At 43.5% G+C, this 26,076-nt stretch overlaps 1 protein-coding gene across 1 annotated transcript; it reads left to right on the forward strand.

Moving 5' to 3' along the window:
* Window positions 1-20,898: 20,898 nt before the first annotated feature.
* On the forward strand, window positions 20,899-23,458 carry LOC105424818 (stromelysin-1-like). The gene has a single exon (XM_089073856.1). It carries the CDS (start codon window positions 21,863-21,865, stop codon window positions 23,456-23,458), a length of 1,596 nt encoding a protein of 531 aa, XP_088929982.1. The 5' UTR covers window positions 20,899-21,862.
* Window positions 23,459-26,076: the final 2,618 nt, after the last annotated feature.

A 26,076-nucleotide genomic window follows, 5' to 3' on the forward strand; every position in this document is an offset into this window, starting at 1 on the left:
TAATCAATGATGTAATCACCCTCGTTATCAACAATCTTTTGCTATTTAGTGTGCAAATTTTCAATGCCGGATTGATAAAAATCAATTGATTTTTGAGCAAAATATTAGGAGATGGCATTTTGGATATCATCCAAATTTTCAAATTTTTTGTCACATAGAAAATGTTGTAGCGATCGGAATAAATGGAAATCCGATGGTGCAATATCGGGCGAGTATGGTGGGTAAGGCAGTACCTCCCACCCAATTCATTAATTTTTTCCAGGGTTTGTCTTGCACAGTGTGGTCTTGCATTATCGTGTTGCAGAATAACGCCTTTTCTGTTGACAATCGCTGGACACTTTTCAATTAAAGATTGATTTACTCGATCCAATTGTTCACAGTAAAGGTCTGCATTCACAGTTTGTCCAGGTTTCAGCACTTCAAAATGAACGATTCCACGAATACTCCACCAAACAAACAAAAGCGCCTTTTTGGGATGTAAACCTGGCTTAGCAGTACTTCGTGGCGATTCATTCGAAGAGAGCCACTGCCTTTTATGTTTTGGATTATCATAGAGGACCCATTTTTCATCTCCAGTGATCAAGCGATCAAAAAACGCTTCTGTATTGTGCCGTTGAAGTAATAAGTTGCATGTGGTGGATCGGTTAGCTTTGTTTTCTTCGGATAGATTATGCAGGACCCAAACATCTGCTCTGCTTACTTTATCAATCTGCTGCAAATGTTCTTGGATGGTCGACCAAGGTTGGTTAAGAGTGTTTGACAGTTCTTCGATTGTCTGACACGGATTTGCTTCCACTTTCGCCCTTAACACGTCATTGTCTAAAGTTGTTCATCTTCCTGATCGATACGAGTCGGAAAGATCAAAATTATCGGATCTGAACTTAGAGAACCGCCTTTGGCATTTACGAATATTTAATGCACTTGGATAAACATCGCAAATGTTTTTGATAGCAACTGTTGCGTTATTATCCTTGTGAAACTCAAAAAGCATACAATGCCGGATATGTATCTCTTCTGGTATTTGGCTAGCCATTTCACCCAAAATTGCAAAAAAAATTTAAGATTTAATTATTTACAAGTAAACAAGTCACTTTAATCTTAAAATGTCTTTGGCACGACTTTGAAGTATACAATGAGCCGATAAATGATAAACAAATATTGACATGCGCAGAAACGACATTACTTTCCGATCCCCCTAATAATAATATTGTATAATTCATACATGCTCGTTTGAATGGAGATATCTCCGTAGTTCCGCATATGATTATTCCGGCACTGTCTTCACTTCACTGTCTTTCTCATGGGAGTTCGGCGCGGATGCTTCTTTGTTGCTCTGCTCTTCTTCTCCATGCGTTGTTTCGATTTTATCGGATTTCTTTAGGAACAGCAGGAGGTGGGTTACCGATGACCAGATAGCTCCGATTAAGTGAATACTTCAGCCATAAATAGAATGCAAGGTATAGCCATGGATGACCGTGTCTACTAGCAGTTTGATTGCTTTGCCAATGATAAACAGTGCTAAAACATTAGCACTTGCCGACTCGAACGTGATGAATCTGTCCCAGAGTCTTTTGCCTGCGTTTTCCGCTGGTCCGAGGCTTCATCCAGTGAGGCTTCATCCAATCGGTTAATCATTGCTACTGTACTTTTCGTTACTTCCTGATCCATTGCGCCTCGCGAATCGTGTTGAACATGGACGGCTTTTCAACAGGGAACATGATGTGGACCCTGAATCGATCCAGATCCTCAGGTGTGTATATTCCACTAGTCGCCAATTGGGGCTCCTGTATTTTCACGAGGCTTGGTAAGCGGCTGAATGGTTGGTGGGAGTAGTGATTTCGTTATGCTACCTGCTAACCTGTACTAGGTGATATCGATTTTGAATAAGTTAGTAGTAATTCGTTGCAATCCTTGGGAGTGTCTGTTTTTGAGAGGATGCGAGATGTAAGTACAATGAGTGATTTCGATACATTACTGGAAGTTCATTGTAGCAATTATCGGTGTGTTGCAGTTTACATTCTATTGGTACGTACTTTATTATATAGATCATCTCACCACTATTTGCACTACTACGTCCTCCCAAGTTCCATAACCATTCGTATATTGAGTTCCTGTGCAGCGGCCGGTAAAAGCTTGGTCCGCTAACATCACGCTGCGGTAATTGGTAACGTTGTTCAATAATCAGTCGACAAAAGCGATACCGATGGCCATGGATCCCATCTCATGTATTTTCTGGCAGTTGTGTGCTCCTATCTCTTTTATATACTGCTTCTGTCCCTCGATCACTATTGACACGTGTGAGTGCATACCACAATAATATATAGTTCGATCGATCTTCACTTTATATTGGTATGCGGGAATCGTTTCGTATTCTGCTTGAAGTAGCTGGATGTGTACTGGTGTTTTAATCGGTTCGATGTCTTCTATATCGCAGTCTCCTACATCGAGGAGAGAAAGGATAATGATATTAAGTCCCATTCCGCCGCAGTCGTAATTGCATGAGGCCATAGGCCAATGTCGGTAAGTAGCTGCTGATGAAGATTATCGACATGTTGCTTGTTTCAGATTCCGTCGATAACTGACCTCAGTGATGTGCCTCTTGTTCCTCGAGGTATTGCCGCATGGGGGTCAGCTGGGATGGGACTCCGATTCCCCGACCATTTCAACTTATCTAAATGTACAATACGTGTTTTCCCAGGTCGCAACGCTATCTTTACATTGTTGTTTCTAAGTATTTCTAATATTTCATACGGACCTGAATATTGATCGGACAATTTATCTTTTCTGGGTTCTTTAAGGAGATACGCTCGATTGCCTACTCGGAAGGTTCGTTGCATTGTTCGCCTGTCATAATATTTTTTGGACCTTACTTTCAAATTTATCAGGTTACGTCGGGCTATTGTTTATGCTTCGGAAATTCTATGGTATAAATTTGTCAAGTAACGCGTGTAGTTTTCGTTTTTGTCATCGTCTAGCGTCGCTTCATTAGTAGGGGTTCTTGCTATCCTGCCATAAACTAACTTGTGAGGGGTAAACATAGTCCCTTCATGTATACTAGTGTTATATGAAAGGTTCGCTAGTTTAAGATGGTCCCATTCGCTATGTTTGTCTACAAAATTTTTTAAATATTTCCATAATACTTGATGGGAACGCTCGACGGAGCCATTCGATTGTGGTCGGTATGCTATAGTCTTGTAATGTTTTATATGAAATTTTCGCGCGATGTTACGCATTAAACTTTGTTAAGGAAGTATGACCCTTGATCTGTCAGTAAGGCTTTCGAGGCGCCATGGATACATATAAATTCGTTAGTAAATGCTTCGGCGACATCGATAGTAGCGTTTTTTTAAGGGGATGACTACCGAATGTTTCGTTAGTAAATCCTGGATGGTTAAAATATGAATTCCCGGTGGAAGTTGTCGGTAGTAAGCCCATAATGTTCATGGCGATTTTATCGAACGCTCTATCAGGTGTATCAGTTAGAATCATGAGTTGTTTTGGCTTAATCCGAATTAATTTTTTAATCTGGCATTCCCCTGGCAGTTATTTATCATATTTTGTACATCTCGTTTCATGCTGGGCCAATAACATCGCTCTTTTAATCGGTTATATGTTTTGGTATACTCTTGTGTCCGCCCACTGAGGCATGACACTCTTTAATTATCGCGTCTCGGTTCTCAACTTCAGGTATGCTAGTCAAATTATTGCAAATCGTAATTTTAGTATTTTCGTTCTAAAAGGTGTCTCTAAGCATTTTATATATTATCTTCCATTCCATGATGCCTATATTACTTTTACAGATTGATAAAGCTGAACCTAATTCTCGCGTCGCGTCCACTAATGAGCCTATGGCGACTCGGAGATCCTGCATCTCTATTGATAGCGAAACTCCTTTCCCTTGTTCGATTGCCATAGCTAGTATATGATGTTTTCCGTTAGATGTTACTTTTACTTTTCCTATCAGCGGCCTACCTATCGGGGGGTATAGATTTGTTTTCTTTGAGATCATGCGTTCCTTTGTCTACAGGCTCGCCGATTTAAGAAACGAATATTGCTAAGTTATCTTTTCTTTGTGAAAGTCGTTCATTAGTTTCGTTAAAAAATCATTTTTTAAATTCAAAAGGGACATTAACATTATCTACCAGTGGTTCGCTGTCGGAGTCGATGTCCGTCTCGTCACAGTCATTGCTTGATTCTTGGCTTGTGCTCTCCTTATCATCTAATGGAATGCAAACGCTCGGGCGGCCTGGCCCTTGAGGATTATCTTTGTTTACATAGTTGTAGAGTGACTCATCTGAGTCGTCGTTATGTGGAATCGCGAGTTTCTGTGGCTGGACTGGGAGAACCGGGTTACGTGAGAGCGCGTCGGCGTTGCCGTTAATTTTTTCCGCTTTATAAATCACCTCATATTCATATTCTGCTATCTTTAGACGCCAACAAATTAATCGTGAAGTCGGATCTTTCACTGAGTGGAGTCAGGTCAGGGGTTTGTGATCGGTAATCAGCCTAAATTTTTTGCCATACAGATAGGGACGGAAATGGTTAACACAATATACGATTGCCAGTAGTTTCCTTTCGATAGTCGAATAATTTTGTTCGGCGGTATTTAATATTCGCGATGTGTAAGCTATAGGTAAATCCTTTTCTATCTCACCTTGACTGAGAACACCTCCTAGGGCACTTTTAGAGGCATCAGTCGTGACAATAAAGGGACGCGTGAAATCGAGATATTTTAACAATGGTTCGGTACATAAAGCTGTTTTTAACTGGTCAAAAGTGCGCTCCTGCGAATCCTGCCATTGAAATAGCGTGTCTTTTTTTAAAAGTTGAGTCAAAGGTTTGGTCGTTTTAGAGAAATTGGGGATAAATCGTCTGTGGTAGCCAGCAAGGCCTAAAAATTGCTTTATATTTTTGGCATTAGTGGGCTGCGGGAACTTTTCTACGGTTTTTGTCTTTTCCGGATCAGGACTACCCCATCCTTCGTAATTACATGACCGAGATATGTTACTTCTTTTCGCAGGAACTCGCACTTGTCCGATTGTAACCGTAGCCTCGCGGTTCGCAACCTATCTGCTAGCTTATTAAACTTAGCTTCGTGCTCTTTCAGGGAGCTCGCGTATATTACAATATCCGTCCAAATATATAAACAACTCTATCCCTTGAAGTCCGGTCAGCACTTGGTCCATTAGCCTTTGAAATGTCGCCGGGACATTTTTCAGCCCAAACGGCATGCGCTTGAAATGGTAATGCCCGTAGGGCGTAGAGAAGGCCATTTTTGGAGCGTCGGTTTCGTGCATTGGGATCTGGTGGAAACCGGACGCCAAGTCGAATATACTGAAATACTTAGCGCTTCCTAATTGATCTAATATATTTTCGATGTTAGATAGAGGTATGTATCCCTCTGCAAATAGTTTTTTCATTCAACGTTCTGAAATCGATAACCATTCTCCATTGTTTATTGCCTTTGGAGTCTGGTTTCTTAGGAACTATTCACAAGGGGGAATTGTATGGAGATTTCGATAATTATTTGCTAATAATTTGTCAACTTGTCGCGTGATCTCTTCCTTGTGAATAGGCGGATAACGATATTGCTTAGTATTTAACGATTGCTCATCACGAGTTATGTGGTGCGAACATATGTTCGTACAATCTAAAGGATCTCCTGGCATTTGGAATAAATCCGCGTTATTTCTTATCAGACCTCTGACGTGGCTTGTTTCAAATTCGTTCAGATGCTCTAAACGAAATAATTTCTTCAGATATTGGCGATTTTATCATTATGATTCGTAGACTCGACCGAATTAATTTGAGAGGATCGCGCAGCGGGTCTAACTTCCTCTACGCGTTTGTTGAACAAGAATTCGATATCCTGTAGCTCTACCATAGGTATTATAACTTCGCGATCGGTTTCCGTGTTAATAATGTGAAGATAGGCTTTACCGTCGCGTTACAATTGTTTCGCCTAGATATATTTCCGGCTCCGACGCGATGCGGGGAATGTAGCTTATTCGCACGCTAGGATTTGCTATTCACATAGTAGGTCGCGGGAACGCGCTGGGACCACGATTGATTCGCGTTGTGTTACGTCTGGGCGAAACTGATTAGTTAACCGAATCGCGTTCGCACCGGGCTGAATGGGGGAATTTCTCGGGTAAAATTTTTCAATTTCGGAAACAACGGAAACCCCGAACGGCAAGGGTTTCGGTCGTCCTTTGCAGCGATTTATTTATTGAACGAGCGACGGAGACCTCGAACAAAGATCTCGTCATATCGATTGGAGAGATTCTAATTATTTAGGCTTGTATTTCTTCTATACAAGTTATCCAAAAAAAAGCTGAGTCTTCTTGAGAAGATAATCTCATGCGTTCTGATGCTATTGTCGATCTATGATCGTAGGGTCTGATTCGAATGTTTGGTTTTCTTCGCATAAATGATTTAAGAAGATTGCAAAAATGTCTATGCACGCATCGCAAGTGTTCAATTCTCGACAAATGGATAACTCGGTGGGGCAATGCTCGCACTTTCGCAACTACTATTTGCAATATGAATGTAATGTCTCAATATCAACTGAAACTGTTGTTCAGGATGAACGCGTTCGTATTCTGTTTTGCATTGATTGCACAGGAGTCCAGCGTTGTTATAGTCACTAGCAATTCCGAATAATCCGTAACCAAATTCGGTAATGCAACAGCAGAGATTATGCGATGCATATAAATCGCGGCAGGGGACGTTTCAGATTTTCGCGGTCTTTCTAACTGTCCTTTACACAATCCTTTTATCTACTTTGTAATTCAAGTACATGCGGTAATTAAATTCCTACCTTTAGTAGAAATTGTATAGGATTTCGCTCCTGATACCTCTTCTTCCTTGAGTCGTTCTCAAGCATCCTCAATGGCGGCAATCTCGGTGTACGGAAAGAGATAGGAATCAACTTCCACGCAAGAGGCGGTTTCGGCGACCAGAAATTTCCGCTGAACAATTGTTCGTAATTTTTGTCATACACTGACTCGACGTCAAGTAAGTTTTGTAGATGTCGCGGAAGTCTGTTATTTAGTTTATTAAATAGTTTTTTAAAGACTGTTTTCGACCTGAACGATGACGGTGTTTCGGCGACATCGCAAAGAGATTCTCAATTAGAATTGAAGTTGAGAATGATTTCGCTTAACACGCTAACGTGGCGAGAATTAAACTTGATACTAGGATAACTCTATCCGGGCCTAAACAAGGTAAGTCCACGGATCGGGGAACCTTTCCGATCGGAGTCGCGATGTGAACTGCGCCAAGGAGCCCGTGAACTAAGCTCCTTCGGCGGCTCGAAGTGCGGCGGCGCTCTGGTGGCAGCGGCGGCGCTTGCGTGGGGGTCGCCAGTAGTTCCCGTAATGGGGATATTCTGTATCTAGGGACACATCTCGCATAGAGACGCATCACATCTTTTCTTTGCTTAATATAGTTTTACGTATAGGCTGAAATAAATGAATTTAAACATAGAAATTAAAATTTGATATATAAAATTTAGGTTTTTGGAGATTTTAAAAGTATACCAACGCGCTTGACGTGACAGTTGTGAGAAGGGCATGGGGATTCCATATTACGACCTTTTTTGCGAAGTCGATGGTGGCATTATCGCTTAGAAATTTTGATCCTAAGATCCCTTCCTGTGCGATCGGGAAATCATCCGGTACGAGATGGAGTTCAATTTTGTTTCTGAGAAAGGTTGTGTCGACGGACCCCAGGGTGGGGATGGTACCTTCCATTATTCCGCTAAGGAATAGGAGGTCATGTTTGATTATTTTTGCATCGCTTTGCACGTTACGTTTCTTTATCAGATTTGGGACAGGTCCGGTATCTACCAGAAATTTCACGTGGGGTAATAGTCATCGATGGACACGTTTACTGTTGGCGCGTGACTAAATTCTTTAGGATTGAGCGTAGCTATTCGAATTTTTGGTTGCTTGTGCTCGCCGTGTTTTCCGCTGGGTTTATTGAATGCGTTCGTCACCGCATTCTGTCTGCGGAGCGAATCGTGTTTCCCGACCGGCGTTTGTTATAGTACTGCCTCTTCCAGCACTCTTCAATTTCGTGGCCTGAGTTTTTACAATATCTACACCATTTATTCTGACGTTGGTTTTCGACAACGCGTGAATTTTCATTGTCTCGGAGCTGCGATGTAGCTCTGTCGGGCGCGTTAGTATACGGCGGGCGGACGGCGCGGCTTTGATAAATGTTATTTGAGTTAGGGGGTTGCGATATCGCCGGCGGCGCGCTTGTATACATCCGTCCGAAATTGTTTTCTCTACGGTGCGGTGAGTCCGAATATGTTGTATGTTATCTCGCGGTGGCAGTATAATGTCCGGATGTTTGTCGCGGTATCGCCGATGAGAGTTATCTATTCTACCATCGGAGCGATTACCGTATCGCTGCTTCTCCAATTCCTCTCTTTTAGTTATGATCTTAGCAGCGGTGAAAGCATCGGAAGGACAATGATAATGCTCGGGCTTGAGCTGTAATCTATAAACCGTAGGAAATCCCTCACAAAAGCTTTGGGTGGTGAGGTCATCGATCTCCCGTATCGTTTGATTTTCGAGGAAACCTCGCACGCTCTCTATCCCATGGCCAATTCCTTAACGCGATCTATGTAGGAGATACTCGCGGGTTCCTAGGTGCACTGCGATCAATTCTCCCCTATATTGCGCGACTGTTTTAATCGATCCAAATGCGCTTACCAAAAGATCGGATAACTGAGTCACCGAATCATAGGGTTCGTCAGCTACTGCTGAGTGCGCTCGACCGTGGAGTTTCGCTATCAATAAGCGCGTCAATGATTTTTCATAGTTAGCGGGAAGTATATCGCGGGTTTGATGGCATGCGCTTAGGAATTTCGAGAGGGAAATATTATATCCGTCGAAATATGGAACAAATTCGGTCTCGCGGTACGTGATTTTAGGAGCAGGTAATTCGGATACTGAGTCGTTAAAGTCACTTATCGGTACGGGCGGTTCCGAAAAACGCTAGCCGAATGGGCATTCTGCGTGCTCCCGACGTGCATCTACTTCTTGTCGCAATGAGTTAAAATCGCCTCGTAGGACGGTGAGAGCCTCCTATCATTTCCCGAAACATCGCGTTATTACTTTCAATTTCGCACCTCTCCTTACGCAACGTCCGAAGTTCCGCTTGACATTCTGCTCGTTCGCGAAACAAGGATTCTGAGTCAGCTTGTAATTTAGCAGAGGTTTCTTCCTGCGCGATGCGAACGCGTTCCAATTCATCCTCCGAGAGAAGCTTCTTTGCACCATGTCGCGTATTTATATTAGTTTTCGTGAGTTTAATAGACATCGGCGGTTAGAGTAGGAGGAAAGTGATTTTTCTTACGCGCACGATACTCTAATAAACGCGCGCTACAGGGATCCTTACCCGATTTATGATGGAAGATAAAGAATACTTTACTCAAATAAGACTGCAGTCGAACCGACGGGAGCGGCCTATCGGGTTTGACAAGGGGGATGGCGGGATTCCCAAAAATTGTCTATCCCACCGCTGTCACCAGTTTATGTTACGTCGTGAGCGGAACTTGAAAACGCGAAGTCGCGGTCGTTGTCCGCTCCGGGCTGCGGGGTGGAAAATAATAAAGAAAAACTCCTATCTTTCGCTGGTTAGTGGCTTTCTTCCAAGATCTGAGCCTTTTGCAGGACGTTGGGTGCGTCGTGGGCCGTTCGGCGACAATGGAGCTCGGAGATGTGCAGCTGGATGGTTGCGACGTTGATGGCTCGGAAGGCTCGGAGTCGGAGAGATTACTTTCGAAGTACTATTCGTATTCAGGATCATACACTCTTTCACAACCGAGTAATTCGCTATGATTTTCGGCGAATACTGAGCTCGTAGATAGCTCTTTTAACTACGCGTTTGCGTCTACCATGATTCTTACGCTGGCGCGACATCGAGAATGATCATGGGAAGTTAAGCATAAATTCCCTTTTTAGATCGCGAATTAGAATATCAATTCTTTTTGTCGCGCTGAGAATCTGTCCTCCGTCGGGGAATAGTGCGAGTAGCCGCACAACTCTGATGTCCAGGAGGCAAACGGGCTCTCAAATATATTTGTAATTCAGACGAGTAAATGCGCGGAAGGCTATCCCTCTCGTGAGGGAGTAATGCGAATGGCCGCACAACTCTTTTAGCCAGGAGAGCAAGCACGGCCTCCCAGGTCGCTTATAATTTTAATTAATTAGATATGTGGTCATTCAATCCTCGCGAACACAATCCATATACGCATATCGTACGATCGGAGGAGTGAGAGGTAAGGAGGGTCAATGCACAATATCACTTCACTGAATTTATTCTCTTAATTATACATATATTGAATGATTAAAATTGTTACACTGAATACAAAGACTTCAAAATGTGAAAGAATATTCCCGGAGAGGTCAGAGTCGACCAGAGAGTTCTGGTATATTCTAGATCCTTCCAGATCTTTCGAGATCTTCCGAGAGTATTCTCAGAGAGTGTTCTCACGTGGCTAGTAAAAATCTCTTGGTTAACGGTACAGATTGTGCTTCTCGTTCAATGAAAGGAATATTTAAACAATATATTTATTTAGTTTTTTGATAGTTTATTGATTTAATTAAATAAGCGCTGGTAAACCGCGTGATATGAAAGTATTTGACTATAAGTATTTTACCTCTGGCTTTCGTCTTGAGGAATTATCGATACTTTTAATAAAGATTAAAATTAAAACTAAATATTTAACTAGATTTACTTAATATAGATTTTTAACACTGACACTAATTTAACTAGATTTGGAAGGAGATAATCCTAAGGTTGTTTAAGGACTGTCGCGAGCGCCGAGAACGCAATCACGCCCACCGCTGACAAAGCGGATTGCGGCAACCGATACTTTAACCGACGAATTATTATTTTGTCAAGCGATAGCGATTACCAACGCTACCGTGCTAATCGCGCATTTATTGTGTAACCGCTCCACATGAAGCAACTGCTAACCGAGTTGCGCGGCCCTTACGCGGAAAGCCGCCGCGCGACCCAGAAATATACCGCGAACGCTGACGAACATTTTGATGACACGGCAAGGACCGGCCGCTTGGAACAGGATAAAAACGGGAGACCGGTACTAGGAAAAGACTCGTCGAGATCCGCCGTGCCGTCACGTCTGTCGCGGTTCGAATTAAAAAGGACAATCTGTATCAGGACTCGCGTTGTTGACAGGATGTTGCGGTTTGTCGCGTCGCCTTAGTCGTGTCTGTTTTCCATAACGTCGCGATTAGGCGCGTCTCGCGTCCGAGCGTTTTCCGCGGGGCTTAGCGCGTCCTGTTTGTGGTTTGACGTGTTTTTTACGTCACTTTAGAGAGTATTTAACTAGGAGTGTCGACGATATATTGTTAGTAGTTTGTGAGATGAAGAGTCAATCTAATGTTTCGGAGAGTCAGTTTAATGTTTTGGAGAGTCAATTGAAGGATCCGGAGATAATATCGCTCTTAGAAGATTCGCTCGAGTTTTCGAGAGAGATGGAACGTGAGATAGTGGAACGGGAGAAACACGCGATGACGATGGGGCGTGAGAAACGGCCTACGATCGAGCGGGAAGAGGAGAACGAGACATCGGCGGAGGTCGAGAGCGATGCGGTCGACTCGCTCGAGTTGATGCGCGCGATGTGAACGTCTATGCATTCGACGTCGTGTAATTTGCGGCTAATGATGGCGTTTTGTCTAAACATCTGGCGATTCATCGAGGAACGGAATCGATCGCGCGTATACGTGAGGCTGAGCGTATGAGGAACGCTATACGTATCGTTACTGATATCTGGAGTCGAAAGGGTCCGTGGAACTCGTACTGCTCTGGGGACAGTATGGTTCGCTTGGTCGAGAGTTCCGCGACGCCGGACGAGCGTGCGTCGCTTATGGAGATCGAGATAACGAAGGAGGCTTCTTCGAATTGGATAAAAGATTACTAAGAATATCTGGCGCGTTTGAAAACGACGAAAGGGAATCTCGACGACGAGTACGAGAAATATCTTGCGCGTTTGAATACTACGAGAGGGAATGATGAGAGTTGTGGCAGTGGTTAAGACGCATTGTTCGCATCTCTATCTGGAGATAAGGAGGAGGCTGATCGATTCATTCAGTATGTGACGAAGTTGCAGGGTGGACGACAGCTCGAGGCGAGATCTCCGGGCGAGAAAGGGATCGATTGCGAATTGGTTCGAATGTACGTGTACAATGTCAAGGATATAGTTAAGAAGAAGAGACGCAACTGGTGGAAGTATGCGAAATTGAGAGTTCAATTTTTGAACTCCGTGTCGGATCGGAAGAAGCAGTTGATGCGACAGTTGATAGATCGAGTCGCCGATGATCTGAGGAAAGTACCCGGAGTGCGCGAGGAGGCGAGAAGCGTCGAGTGCGACAGCGAGTAGAATGTATCGCTATGACGTTCGCGCGAATTATCGTCAGGGGGTATTGATTGTGGCGAAGAGCGCGAGTATATGTAAAAGAAAAAAATGTACTAATATTTCTATGTAAAAAGAATATATGATATTAATATGTATACTGATTGAATATATGTATAAGAATATACACGAATATATGTATAAAAATATACACGAATATATAAGAATATACACGAATATATGTGTAAGAATATGTACACGAATATATGTGCAAAAGTGCGCGTAAATATGAAAATTATCGTAGGAGTATTAATAAGAAGATTATATTTCATTGGGAATGTGAATGTTGTGCGATGTGTCGCGAGCGCCGAGAATGCAATCACGCTCACCGCTGACAAATCGGATTGCGGCAAGCGATACTTTATCCGACGAATTATTATTTTATCAAGCGATAGCGACTATCAACGCTACCGTGCTAATCGCGCAAATATTGTGTAACCGTTCCACGTGAAGCAACTGCTAACCGGGTTGCGCGGCCCTTACGCGGAAAATCGCCGCGCGACCCAGAAATATACCGCGAACGCTGACGAACATGTTGATGACACGGCAAGGACCGGCCGCCTGGAACAGGATAAAAACGGAAGATCGGTACTAGGAGAAGACTCGTCGAGATTCGCCGTGCCGTCACGTCTGCCGCGGTTCGAATTAAAAAGGACAATCTGTATCAAGTTTTAATAAAATTTATTGATTATCAAACAAAGTGGTGAGCGCCTCCTTCCCGCCGACTCCTTGACCGATCCTCGAAACGACCCGCACAACATTTCTGGTGACAACGGTGGGATCGTTTCGCAGCTACACCCAGTCATCTCGAAGGAACAAACGATCGGAATTCAAGGAAAAGGCCGGAAAAGAAGTCGACATCCCTGCGGCGAGAAAGAGCCGGTAGAGCCACAACGCAGAGCATATCAGTGACACCGGAGAAGCCATGACCTACCGCAACAGCCAGCGCCACGTCACAAACATGCGAATTGCGAGCGTAATGTAAGTCATCGAAAATTAAGCCAAGCGCATTAGATAGCGAGAGAAGCGTGTAGATAGATGTCGAACGAGGTAGTTAACCAAACTCCTGCCCAAAGAAACACGTCGTGGCTACATAGTGCGTCAGCCAGCCGAGCGCTCAGCCCGAGCCCTCCGAGCCTCGAGCAGACGGAAAATTCACGCGATCCGCGCGATAACGTACGCCGCGATTTAAGTAATTATTATTCCGACGATAATCTGACGAGTCAACCGGAATTACATCCGAACATTGTAATTGAACGCGTGTTTTCGCTTAGTGACGTAGATAATAGCCTACTACCGAGTAGTGAGAGACGCGACGACGCTCTATTACAACCAACAGACGCAAGATCTGACCATAGCGACGGCACGAACGCAAGTAACCCTAGCCGCGGAGAATTCTCATTGACATCTTACGATAGCGTGTTCGATCCAACCGAATTTTACCGCCTCACGAAACATAAATCCAGCGGAAATGGCAAATCAACCCTCGGGCACACCGTTAAAACCGATCGCGGAAGAACAACAAGTAGTAAACAAAGAATTGGACGACGAAAAATAAAAAGGATGAGAGCCACATTAAGCCAGGCACACTAGAAATCTGACCCGGCGGAATCATCGCACGACACGCGAGATGCAATGTTGGTCGAGTTGATAGAAGGCATGCGAGCACTACAGGGCCGCATAAGCCAACTAGAAGTCGTTAATTACGATCGGAGTGCAGAAAATGACGAACCGATAGAAATGACATACGGGCGTACACGGGACGATGTCCGAAATTCACGAGATCCCGCACATACGTTTATGAAACTAAAAGAAGCCCGCGATATGATTCCGGAGATGGACGGATCATCGCGGAACCAAGTTCAAAAATTTTTAAACGCAAGCACGTATGCGATGAGCGAAATAAATCCTGTCGACGAAAAATCATTATTAAAAGTGATCTTGTGCACGAAACTAACAGGGAAAGCCATGCACGATTTCCAAACAAGGGATATACGCACGTTCATGCAACTGTCAAGCGCGAGATCGAGATGTGCTATTTGGCAAAGCGAAGCACTTGGTGCACTACGCACATTCAGCGAGAGTTTAGTATAACCCATCAAAAACCCGGGGAAAGCGCGCGAGAATACGGACTCCGCGTTGACAAACTAGCAATGGAACTCTATCAATCTATGGTAGAAGGACGCGAGCACACCGCGGAGCAACGAAAGGCAATCCTAGATACGATACAAGAATTAGCCCTAGAAAATTTCCAACTAGGATTACGTGACAAGATACAAACAATAGTACGATCCAGGAACTATACGAATTTAACAGCCGCGATGCTAGACGTGACAGCCGAAGAAAAATTAAAAGGTAGCCAACCTATAAAAATGTACAATAACGAGAAAGCTAGAAGCAACCAAGAACAGTATAGAAACCGCAACCAAAAACTGGAGTGCCACAAATGCGGTAGGCTAGGACATTTAGCGCGCGACTGTCGTTCAAGCCGATACACAAACAAATATCCGCTACCGCGAGCCGAACGATCGGCGAACGTAAATAATATCGAGAAATACTGCTCGTACTGCAAAAAGGCAGGTCATAAGCGCGACGAATGCTGGTCACTGAACGGCCGCCCGAGAAAGGGGCAGCCGAGACGCACGAGACAGGATAATGAAAAAGGACGACAAATAAATACCGCTGTAATAATGAGAAAGAATAAGCAGCAAAGGGGGTGCGATGACCTATCGTTCACAAACAGTGGCGACGACAAAGAAGAAGAGAAACCGAGAACAAAGATAACGCGAACCATACGCGAGCATCAAGTGACACAGGTGAATACGCCTCACACAAACGCCACGTTAGACATGATTACCCTGCCGATACGAGAGACAAAAAAGGGAAAAACAAGTTTCCTTCTCGATACAGGCGTCACTTTGACATTAATAAAAGTAGGAAATCTAAAGGGAAACACACTAATGCGCGAAGAGCGTTTAGCCCTAACCGGAGTTACGGGCCACAAGATACACACACTCGGAAAGATAAGAGCAACGATAACGCTAGGAGACCGAGAGATACGGCACACTATGTATGTGGTAAGAGATGATTTCCCAATAAATTATGAAGGGATACTGGGACTAGACTTTTTGAATAAACAGCAAGCGAAATGCGATCATGGGAAAAAAACAAGTCCGTATTGGCAACACAACTTTCAAACTCTACCCGTACAAGAAAACCATGCTAATGCCTCGCAGTGAAACCATAATTCAGGCAGTAACCGATCGGAATAGCATTGGAATAGTAAATGCAGTCGAAACCAAACCCGGAGTTTTCATAGGAAATTGTTTGGTCATACCAGAAGAAAACGTATGTCCAATAAGTGTGATAAATACCAGGGAGAATCCGTGGAGATAACAACGCCGCTAGTCACGGTGGACGAGATAAAGACAAAAGACGCCGCACACATGTATGCCATGGAGGTGTCAAGTAACGAAACAAGCGACGAGCCCATTCAAGCTCGTAAAGAAAAATTGCACAGACAAATGCGAACCGAGCATTTAAATAAAGAGGAAAAGAAAACCTTGCACCAGATTTGCGAAGATTTCTGTGATATCTTCCACCTAGAAAACGACCGCCTATCGTATACTAACGCAGTAGCACATGAAATAAATACGCGAGCAGATAGCGCGCTGGTGAATGTCCGACCATATAGATTACCAGAGAAGCACAAGGCAGAAGTAAATAAACAGATAGCGAAAATGCTGGACGACGAGATAATCCGTCCCAGCACGAGTCAGTGGAACGCACCCTTACTAGTAGTACCAAAGAAATTAGACGCATCTGGAGAGCGAAAACTACGAATAGTTGTGGATTTTCGGAAATTGAATGACTTAACAATTGGCGATTCTTTCCCGCTCCCGAATATCACTGACATACTAGACCAACTAGGAAATGCGAAATACTTTACAACATTGGATTTAGCATCGGGATACCATCAAATCCCCATGCATGAGGAACACAAACAAAAAACAGCATTCTCCACACCTTACGGGCACTACGAATTTAATAGAATGCCTTTTGGATTAAAAAATGCACCTGCAACATTCCAGAGATTTATGAATTCCGTACTAACCGGATTACAAGGCCTCAAATGCCTAGTCTATCTAGATGACATCGTAATATATGGATCAAATTTGAAAGAGCATAACAAAAGACTAATTGAAGTATTCAAAAAATTAAGAGACTACAATCTGAAACTACAACTGAATAAATGTGAATTCTTAAGAAAGGAAGTGACATACTTAGGACACATTATCTCCGAAAACGGTATAATACCGGATCCTGCGAAAATAACGGCCGTAGCAAACTTTCCAATACCAAAACGGGTAAAAGATGTGCAATCCTTCATAGGATTAGCCGGGTATTATAGAAGATTCATCGAGAATTTTTCGAAGATAGCAAAACCACTGATGAAACTAACAAAAAAGGATGAGAAGTTCGCTTGGACAGCAGAACAACAGAACGCATTCGAAACATTAAAAGAAAAGTTAACGACCACACCAGTTCTAGCTTACCCGGACTTCACTAAACAATTTATAGTAACGACAGACGCATCCGGATACGCCATCGGAACAGTATTGTCGCAAGGGCCAGTAGGCCAAGACCAACCAATTGCATACTCAAGATTCTGAATAAAGCGGAACAAAACAATAATACAACGGAGAAAGAATTGCTAACCATAGTATGGGCCGTCAAACACTTTCGACCGTACCTCTATGGAACAAAATTTCAAATAATTACAGACCACAAGCCATTGATCTGGCTATTTAATATAACAGACCCTGGTTCACGATTAATCAGATGGAGGCTCAATTTAGAAGAGTACGACTATGAAGTGATACACAAGGCAGGTAAAGGCAATACAAATGCTGACGCGCTCAGCAGAAACCCGATCGCGCCTGACACACAGATAAACAGCATCGAGCGCGACAAGGAAGAACGCGAATATAACAAAGAAGACAAGGAGCAAATAATGTACGAATATCATAATGCCCCCCTCGGAGGACATCAAGGCGTAACACGTACCATAAATCGAATACGACTAATGCACAACTGGCACGGATAATACGAGACGTGGAAGAATACATCGCCAAATGTGAATATTGCCAGAAAAACAAACTAAGCAAGAAAATCAAAATGCCTCTAGTACTGATCGACACGGCAGAAAGACCGTTTCAAAAATGCGCCCTGGACATCGTAGGACCACTCACGGTCACCATGAAAGGAAATAAATACCTACTAACATTTCAAGACGACTTAACAAAATTTAGTAAAGCAATACCGATATCAGACCAGGAAGCAAACACGATTGCCAAAGAGTTCACCACAAAAATAATATGCGAATTCGGAATACCGGAGACAGTACTGACAGATCAAGGAACGAACTTCGTTAGTGAAATGTTCAAGGATGTATGAACCCTTCTAAAAATAACGAAAATTCAAACAACCGCGTACCATCCTGAAAGCAACGGAGCCCTGGAGAGATCGCACAGGACTCTGATCGAATACTTAAGGCACTATATAAACGAGGATCAAACCAACTGGGATGAATGGATCCCATGCGCGATGTTCACGTACAATACGACACCGCATACAGCAACGGGCTATACACCGTTCGAATTGATGTACGGGCACCGAGCAACATTACCTACGGCCCTGGCAGCGCCGCCGAAACCATATTATACATACGATAACTACGCAGAAGAACTAAGAGAACGACTCAGAGCCACACAGAAAGTAGCAAAAGAACATATTCGCGAAGCAAAACAAAAAGCAAAAAACTATGCAGAAATACGAATACTAAAACCTTCAAAGTAGGAGATAAGGTCCTCCTGCATGACGAAGCAGTGCGCAGAGGACGATCGAAGAAATTGGAAACACCATGGATAGGTCCATATCAAATAATCGAGAAAACTTCTGATGTTAATTACAAAATTAAACAGAAACGAAAAATTACGACGGTGCACGCGAACCGACTCAAACTATTCATCGAAGATTAGCAAACAATGCATACGAATAATTACCCGCAAAAAAGCAAAAAGCAAAAACAGTAAAATAAAGACATTAATAATAATGACAGCATAAATTAGAGTTAGTAAAAAGAAAAAATACAGGACTCACCAGTCACGCAGGACAGCGACGAACCGCTGCCCGGTGCCAACGCAAACTTGCACTCGCAACGAGTCGCGGGGGTAGAGCTCCTCGCAGACGGGCGGAGGGGGCACAGGAGACCTCTCAACGCAGATTGCTTGAACACGGCGACGATACTCCCCCGTCCAGACGACCGTGGATGGCCACCTGGACAACATCCTCAAGGCTACACGTTGGGCCGCCAGGCGGTATGACCGCCGCACGCACTCGCCACACATAACGGGAACATGTTCCCGACCACCTAGTACACTGCATAATGGAAAATCTAAACTAAAAACCGTCCACGACGCGCGACAGACCACGGTCGACGGCAGACTGAAAATAAAAAATAAAAAAATAATTTATAATATTAAACGTAGCACACAAAAAAATGCACGACGAGGATTCACGGAAAAGTAACCTGAACCCTAAACTTGCAGGATGCTTCTTATGTGGAGAAGAGCAGGACAAGCGACACCTGACTCTCAGCATACTCTTGACTGGGAATTGTTCTCACAGCCAGGAATCTACTTCGAGGAAATCGGTCAGCTGAGACAGGCTGAATCGGCATGGAGATTAGTGATAAAACTGAACGCAAAAGAATTAGAAATCAGACACCAGCAATTGCAAGACTATATGGAGGAAACCGCAATAAAGTGTCGAAAAGTAATAGGCAACGCTCAGTTAGGTTGCCGAAACATTATGAGGATAATAGAAAGAAAAAATACCAAACTGATCACGCTGTTGACACAAGTAAAAACGCTATACAAAACGACTGACAAACGACGAGGACTGCTAGATGCGGTCGGGTCGGTCAGCAAAATATTATTCGGAACGATGGACGCCGACGATCAGAAACTAATAGACGAGCAACTGTAAACGTTAAGAACAAACGGCAAGGTACTGCAGCACGCAGTAGCAAATCAAATAAAAGTAATCAACGCCACAATAGCGCACTTGGACGAATTAGAAAATACTCTAAATTATAATGAAAATCTGATAATGAGTGCGATAAAACGACTAGAACAACGGTTGACCGAGTCCACACTACAGATGTAGACGAACACTTACTAATCCTGACAATGATAATGAACGATTTAATGAAGGATACGGAAAATGTAATAGACTACCTGACATACGGGAAAATCGGAATGATACCGACACGACTACTACCCATCAAACATATAATAATAGCCCTCAAAGAAGCGGCTACACAATTAACCATGGGATTACACTTTCCCTTTAAAATCCAGATTGAGCACTGGCAGACTATACACACATACATCACTTTTAGCGCGTATTCAGATGGTCCATACATATACACAATCTTGCGATTCCCGGCAGTAGCATACCCTGCATTTAAACTAGTTAAAGCAATACCGTTACACGATCATGCGAATGTATTCGCCTACATAAGAATAAACCATCCCTTGCTAGCTATAGATAAAGAGAATCACCACTAGAAATTACTAGAGGAAGTAGAGTTAGAACGCTGCATACGAGAAACAAACACATACACATGCGAACAGAACTTCGCGACATATTATGCGGAAACGACAGCACCATGCGAGGTGCAAATATATACACATACACCGGGACAGCTCAATTACTGCGAAAAGAATCATATGATATCTAACACACCGTTGTGGATAGCATTGACGGAGGAGCAAGCGTGGCTCTACTCCACGGCACATAAGCAAGAAATTAGCATTAAGTGCGAAAAGCAAATAGAAGAGAAAATTATATTAGAAGAAACCGGAAAAATAAAACTAAAAGATAATTGCAAACTAATCACACCAAACGTAATATTAAAAGCACGAAAAATTGAGGGAATAAAATATATTCAAAACTACCTCCCCGAATATTAGAAATAAAAAATAAAGACACCGATAAGAATAAGCTAGCGAAAACCGACACGTTACTACAAATAATTAAGAACCCCGTAGATTTAACCAAGTTAAGCATAAGTCTAGAAGAAATAAGAGAAACTCTAGAAGATAGCGATTATAACTTACTCAAAAATAAATACACTGTATACTCTATAGGAACAGGCACCTGCGTAGCAATGATAACTATAATAGGATTAATAACATGGCGCACAAACAAAAACAAAAATAAAAAGCAAAAGAAAAGCGAGATGACCGCACAGAGGCGCCGCGACGATGCTATATTATATTAGTCATAAGCAATATGATTATATTACAGTTACGCGACAACATATGTAAACTAACAAGTAAGATCACCTTCCATCGAAGGGGGGGGAGGGACGCCGCGAGCGCCAAATAAGGGAAACATGGAAGTCGAACCCTCCATGGTTCCCTTTCATCAAAGGAGGAGGGATGTCGCGAGCGCCGAGAACGCAATCACGCTCACCGCTGACAAAGCGGATTGCGGCAAGCGATACTTTATCCGACGAATTATTATTTTATCAAGCGATAGCGACTACCAACGCTACCGTGCTAATCGCGCAAATATTGTATAACCGTTCCACGTGAAGCAACTGCTAACCGGGTTGCGCGGCCCTTACGCGGAAAACCGCCGCGCGACCCAGAAATATACCGCGAACGCTGACGAACATGTTGATGACACGGCAAGGACCGGCCGCCTGGAACAGGATAAAAACGGAAGACCGATACTAGGAGACGACTCGTCGAGATTCGCCGTGCCGTCACGTCTGTCGCGGTCCGAATTAAAAAGGACAATCTGTATCAAGTTTTAATAAAATTTATTGATTATCAAACAAAGTGGTGAGCGCCTCCTTCCCGCCGACTCCTTGACCGACCCCCGAAACGACCCGCACAACAGATCCGTCATTTTTCGCGCTCGCTACGCGTGACTACGGGAAGTCTGACCGCAACGGCGATAGAAGATTAGTCAGTCTATTGTTTATTTCTTCGTTTTTTTATTCTATTGCTATTTTATCGTTGTCATGCTTTTATTTTTGTTCTCTATTGTGTACTTTTGTTCTCTATTTTGTATTATTAATGATATTGCGTATGGGATCTTTAGTGAGATCGTCATTCGTTGGTGTGTAATCGCGCTACTTATATTTGGATTCGTTCGACGAGAATAATCTCACGCGATACAGAATAGAAATTAAAGCGATTTTAATTTCTGATTCGCGATTCGGATCGCGTCGGTCCTCGCCCTTTCGCGACCGATGGCAACATCGATCGAACGGTTCGCGCGTATTTCGATCGGTGACGCGCAGTGTCGATTCGACTTCTGTCTCGCGCGATGACGCCCGCTCATGGAATCGCCGTGATCGCGTGCGCGATAGCCGTTATCGCAGCGATTCGCGACTCCGTCGCCGACAGCGACGAGGAGGCGATTCGGTTTTTGCAAACCTACGGATATCTGGATGGCGATAACGTGCAAACGATATCAGATAACGCGACGTTGGCTCTGAGACACGCGATTGCGCTTTTTCAGGAGTATTATCGTATACCTGGTGATAGTGTTCTTAACGAAGCTACATTGGAACAAATGCGTAAACCGCGATGCGGTGTCAAAGATATATTAAATGACTTGGACGATTCTCCGAGGAAATGGGCGAAGACGCATCTTACTTGGAACTTTCATCTGGCGAGCGAGAGCGTTTTACGAGTCACTGAAGTCGCGTTCGAAATGTGGGCTGCGAATTCGTCGCTGACGTACGAGCGCAATTCGACGAATCCCGATATCGTGATATCGTTTCGGAAAGGTTTTCACACGTTTGTAGATCCTCGGCATCAAGGCCGAATATGTCCGTCGTTGCTGGAAGGACCAGGAAACGTGTTAGCTCACGCTTTTTTACCATCGTCAGAAGTGTCAGAGGTGCACGTGGATAGCGCGGAGAAGTGGCACATCGAGTTAACTGTTAATCCTGACGATACGATTCATCTGTTACATACGTTGACGCACGCATTAGGATTACATCACAGTCCTTTAAAAGATGCGATAATGTACGCTTTTGTTCTCTCTAAGACTTTTCCCGTGCGATTGAGCGAGGCGGATTTTCTTGCCATTCAGAATTTATACGGTTTAAGAAATAAGAGCGAAATTGCGGGACCAGTTACGACGACCGTAACGACGACCACGATTGCGACGCGCGATACGGGGAATTCCGCGGATCTGTGCGCGTTGCGACGCGTTGATGCGGTATTGGTATTAGAAAATAGAATGTATGTGGCGTATCGACATTACTTATGGTCGGTCGATCTAAACGGAAAATCTTACGGTAGGTCGTTGTTACTGACGGACTATCTGCGTTTTCTTCCCGATAATTTTACGCGTTTGGCGGGTGCGTATCGACGACCTTCGGGCCAACTCGTATTGTTTGTTGACAATACGGTTTATATGATAGAATATCCGAGTTTTGAACTAGTACCGGGTTGGCCGAGGAAATTGAAAGATATGAATCTTCCTCCTAATGCGAAAATTAATGCTGTGATTAATACTAACGCGGGACGAACGTTCGCGATCTACAACGACGAGATCGTGACCGAGATCGACGATTGCTCGATGATAGCCGTCAGGCATAATTCGTTGCACGTGATATTTCCTGGGATTCCACCTGCTGTAACGTCCGCCGTTCGATACATCGACGGTAATCTGTACTTTTTTGTTAAACGACAGTTCTTTAAATATAATGAATTTACTAGAAGTGTAACTATGGCCGGTAAACTTGATTCGGAGATTTTTGGTATCGTGTGTCCAAAGGACGGATTGTTAGAGCAATTGCGCGCTCTTTTGAAAAGACTCGCTCAGATGAGGAACATGTTTTCGAGCGAGGACGATTTAGAAGAGGAGAGGGAGGAGGAAGAGGCACGGAAGTTTTCGCATAGTGTATAGAGCTAAGGATACGAAACGTTTACGAACAGTATTGCGCGATCTCTTCGATCGTAAAGATGTACGATATCGAACGCTCGCAGGATTCCGAGACGTGTCGAGTCGACGAGAGCGATGACGCGAAAAGGAGAAAGAGGACGCTCGACGATGACAGATCGATCGCGTCGAGTTATAGTAACGCCGGTTATACGAATAATTCAGTTAGAATTCTAGAACGAAAATATTCCTTGACTAAGACGGGATACAAATTTCTTAATGTATGTGTTACTCTTGAGCGCTCCTCGCGCGTGAATATTATTCTGGGAGATAGTCATGGCAAGGAGGTCTCGATGTCGCCCGATACGTGGAGGCAGCTTGTCGAGCAACGAGACGTTCTCTTGAAGTATCTGCAGAGTATCAACGGAGAACCGTCCTTTCCAGCCCCGTTGGATATTGGAAATATGACCGTGCGTTTTGGAAAAATCAACAACTTGACGATATTACGCCTGGAAACATCCGCGGCTCGCCTGGCCATGTCGAAGGAAACAGTGAAAAATATGTTCGAGCTCGAGCATTGCATCAGTCGACTCGTTATCTCGTTGACCAAGATATTAGGAAAAATTAATGCGAAATTGGCACGTTTCAAGGATATTGCGTTAACCGCTAAGGATAAGGAAAATATCTCGAAAGTTATACGCGATAGCGATGCCTACGATCGTAACGACATTATCGATTGCGAACTCGTTGCTCTGTACTTTGGGATGTAAGATTGAGATGAAATAAAAGTGAGATATATCATAAACAATGTTTTGTGTATTTTCTCAAGCATGTATATAAGTATAGCGAGCGATAAAACAATTCTATTATAGTATAAGTAATGAATCTAATTATAATATATAAGCACTGAATCTAATATAATGATTACAAACTAATTTCAATTCGATTATAGTATAAGCAATGAATCTAATTATAATATATAAGCACTGAATCTAATATAATGATTAAAAACTAATTTGACATATGATATAAGTCGTTAATGCGATATTACAATTCGGTGATACATTCCCGTCGTTTTGACCACCAGTCGTACAATTTGCACACGTTCTCCATTGCGCAATGCTTCGTGTGACGCTCGCAGTGAAATGCTTGAACGTCGTCCAGAGTGCTTAGGCGCCCTATATCCTCGAAATCCGCGTACGTCAATAGTCTCGACGATCACGTGATTCGCGATGACGTCGCAGCCGAGAATTTCCTCTAACCATTTCTTTTTCTCCAAGCCTTTGACGTACACTCGTTTAGGCGCGTCTCGTGATTGATCGCACACGCTGTTTCGAATCACGTTCTTCGAGAGTCTATACGCGTCTATACGTCGCCGTCGCTCCACTGCAAGCCGTGATGATTGAAGGTTATCCAATACGCTTTAGATTTTTCCGTTTTTGTAAGAAGATTCCAAGGTATCGCTTCTCGAAATATTCGATGGGTCAGCGCTTTTCCATTTTTTAATATTGCCATCTCTTTAACCGTAAATTTTTCTCGAACGGTAAAACCTTGCAGATCGACGAAGATCGGTATGTTTGGCATCGCTCTCGTAGGAAAACCGCGATTACATGAGTTTACGTACGACGTTCGTCAGTGGGTTATATTCTACAACTCTATCGTGAATGATGAGACAATAAGCCGTTGTATTAGTCGGAACGTTCTCTTTGCATTCGAATTCTACGCGAACGTCGACGGTGGCGCTCTTGATCGATTCGTTCTGGTGGGAGCAATCGATGACCGTATTGCAGAAATCTAGTGACAGACATAAATGGTTCGCAAGTCTCACATCCGTAATACGTCTTTCGAAATTTTGGATACATATCGTACAGTACTGCGAATTTGTTTCGCTCGAAATCTAGATTCATATCATCTAGGGGGTAGGGATAGAACTCGAAATTCAAATAGAGTTTTACATTAGTCAGCTTAATTGTCGAATTTAGAAATGTCTTCTAACGATACGTTTTTTTTTCCGGTCTGTAGCGCAAAGATCACGTATCGCGGTTTCTCCAATTGCGTTGCCGCTTTTACCGCCCAGGAATGCTTGGTCGTACTTTGCAACAACGGAAATTCGTATAGATCCCACGAACGAAAGCCCATGCTCAGATATCGTCCACTGTCCAATGTTCGCAGAAGCGATAATTTGTTAACGTCATTAAGTATCACGTGTGGCATTCGCCACTGTATTCTTAACAAGATGATCTTTGGTCTCTGATCTGAATACGCTACGACGCAATTGTTATCGTTGCGAGCGCGTATCAGAATGAGTTCGTGTCGCGCGTTTATCACTATGCGTTTGTAATCCTCGCAGAAACCAAGGAGTATGTTAAGAGGCACACAAAAGTTAAAATCGTCCAACGCTATAGGCGGTATTTCCCATCCGGTGTTCTGTAAAACTCTATCTCTCTCGTAGCTCAACGATGCATAGTTTTTCATCAAGGTCGTTGCCGACGTTTCTGCTCTTATCGATCTCCACGCCATTAAGCTCGTATCGAATCTCGTCGAACATAAACGCAACGCAATTATTGACTAGCTTTGTTCTCGTAACTTCTTTCGCCGTGCCTTCCTTCGCCGTGCCTTCCTTCGCGCTCTCTCTCGTCGCGAAT

This window comes from Pogonomyrmex barbatus, unplaced genomic scaffold (assembly GCF_055798465.1).
Source record: "Pogonomyrmex barbatus isolate J1 unplaced genomic scaffold, ASM5579846v1 scaffold16, whole genome shotgun sequence".
Lineage (NCBI taxonomy): Eukaryota > Metazoa > Arthropoda > Insecta > Hymenoptera > Formicidae > Pogonomyrmex > Pogonomyrmex barbatus.

Bases quoted from the DNA above. Each gene is read 5' to 3' on its own strand.
- LOC105424818 (XM_089073856.1), top strand. From the start codon at position 21,863: ATGACGCCCGCTCATGGAATCGCCGTGATCGCGTGCGCGATAGCCGTT.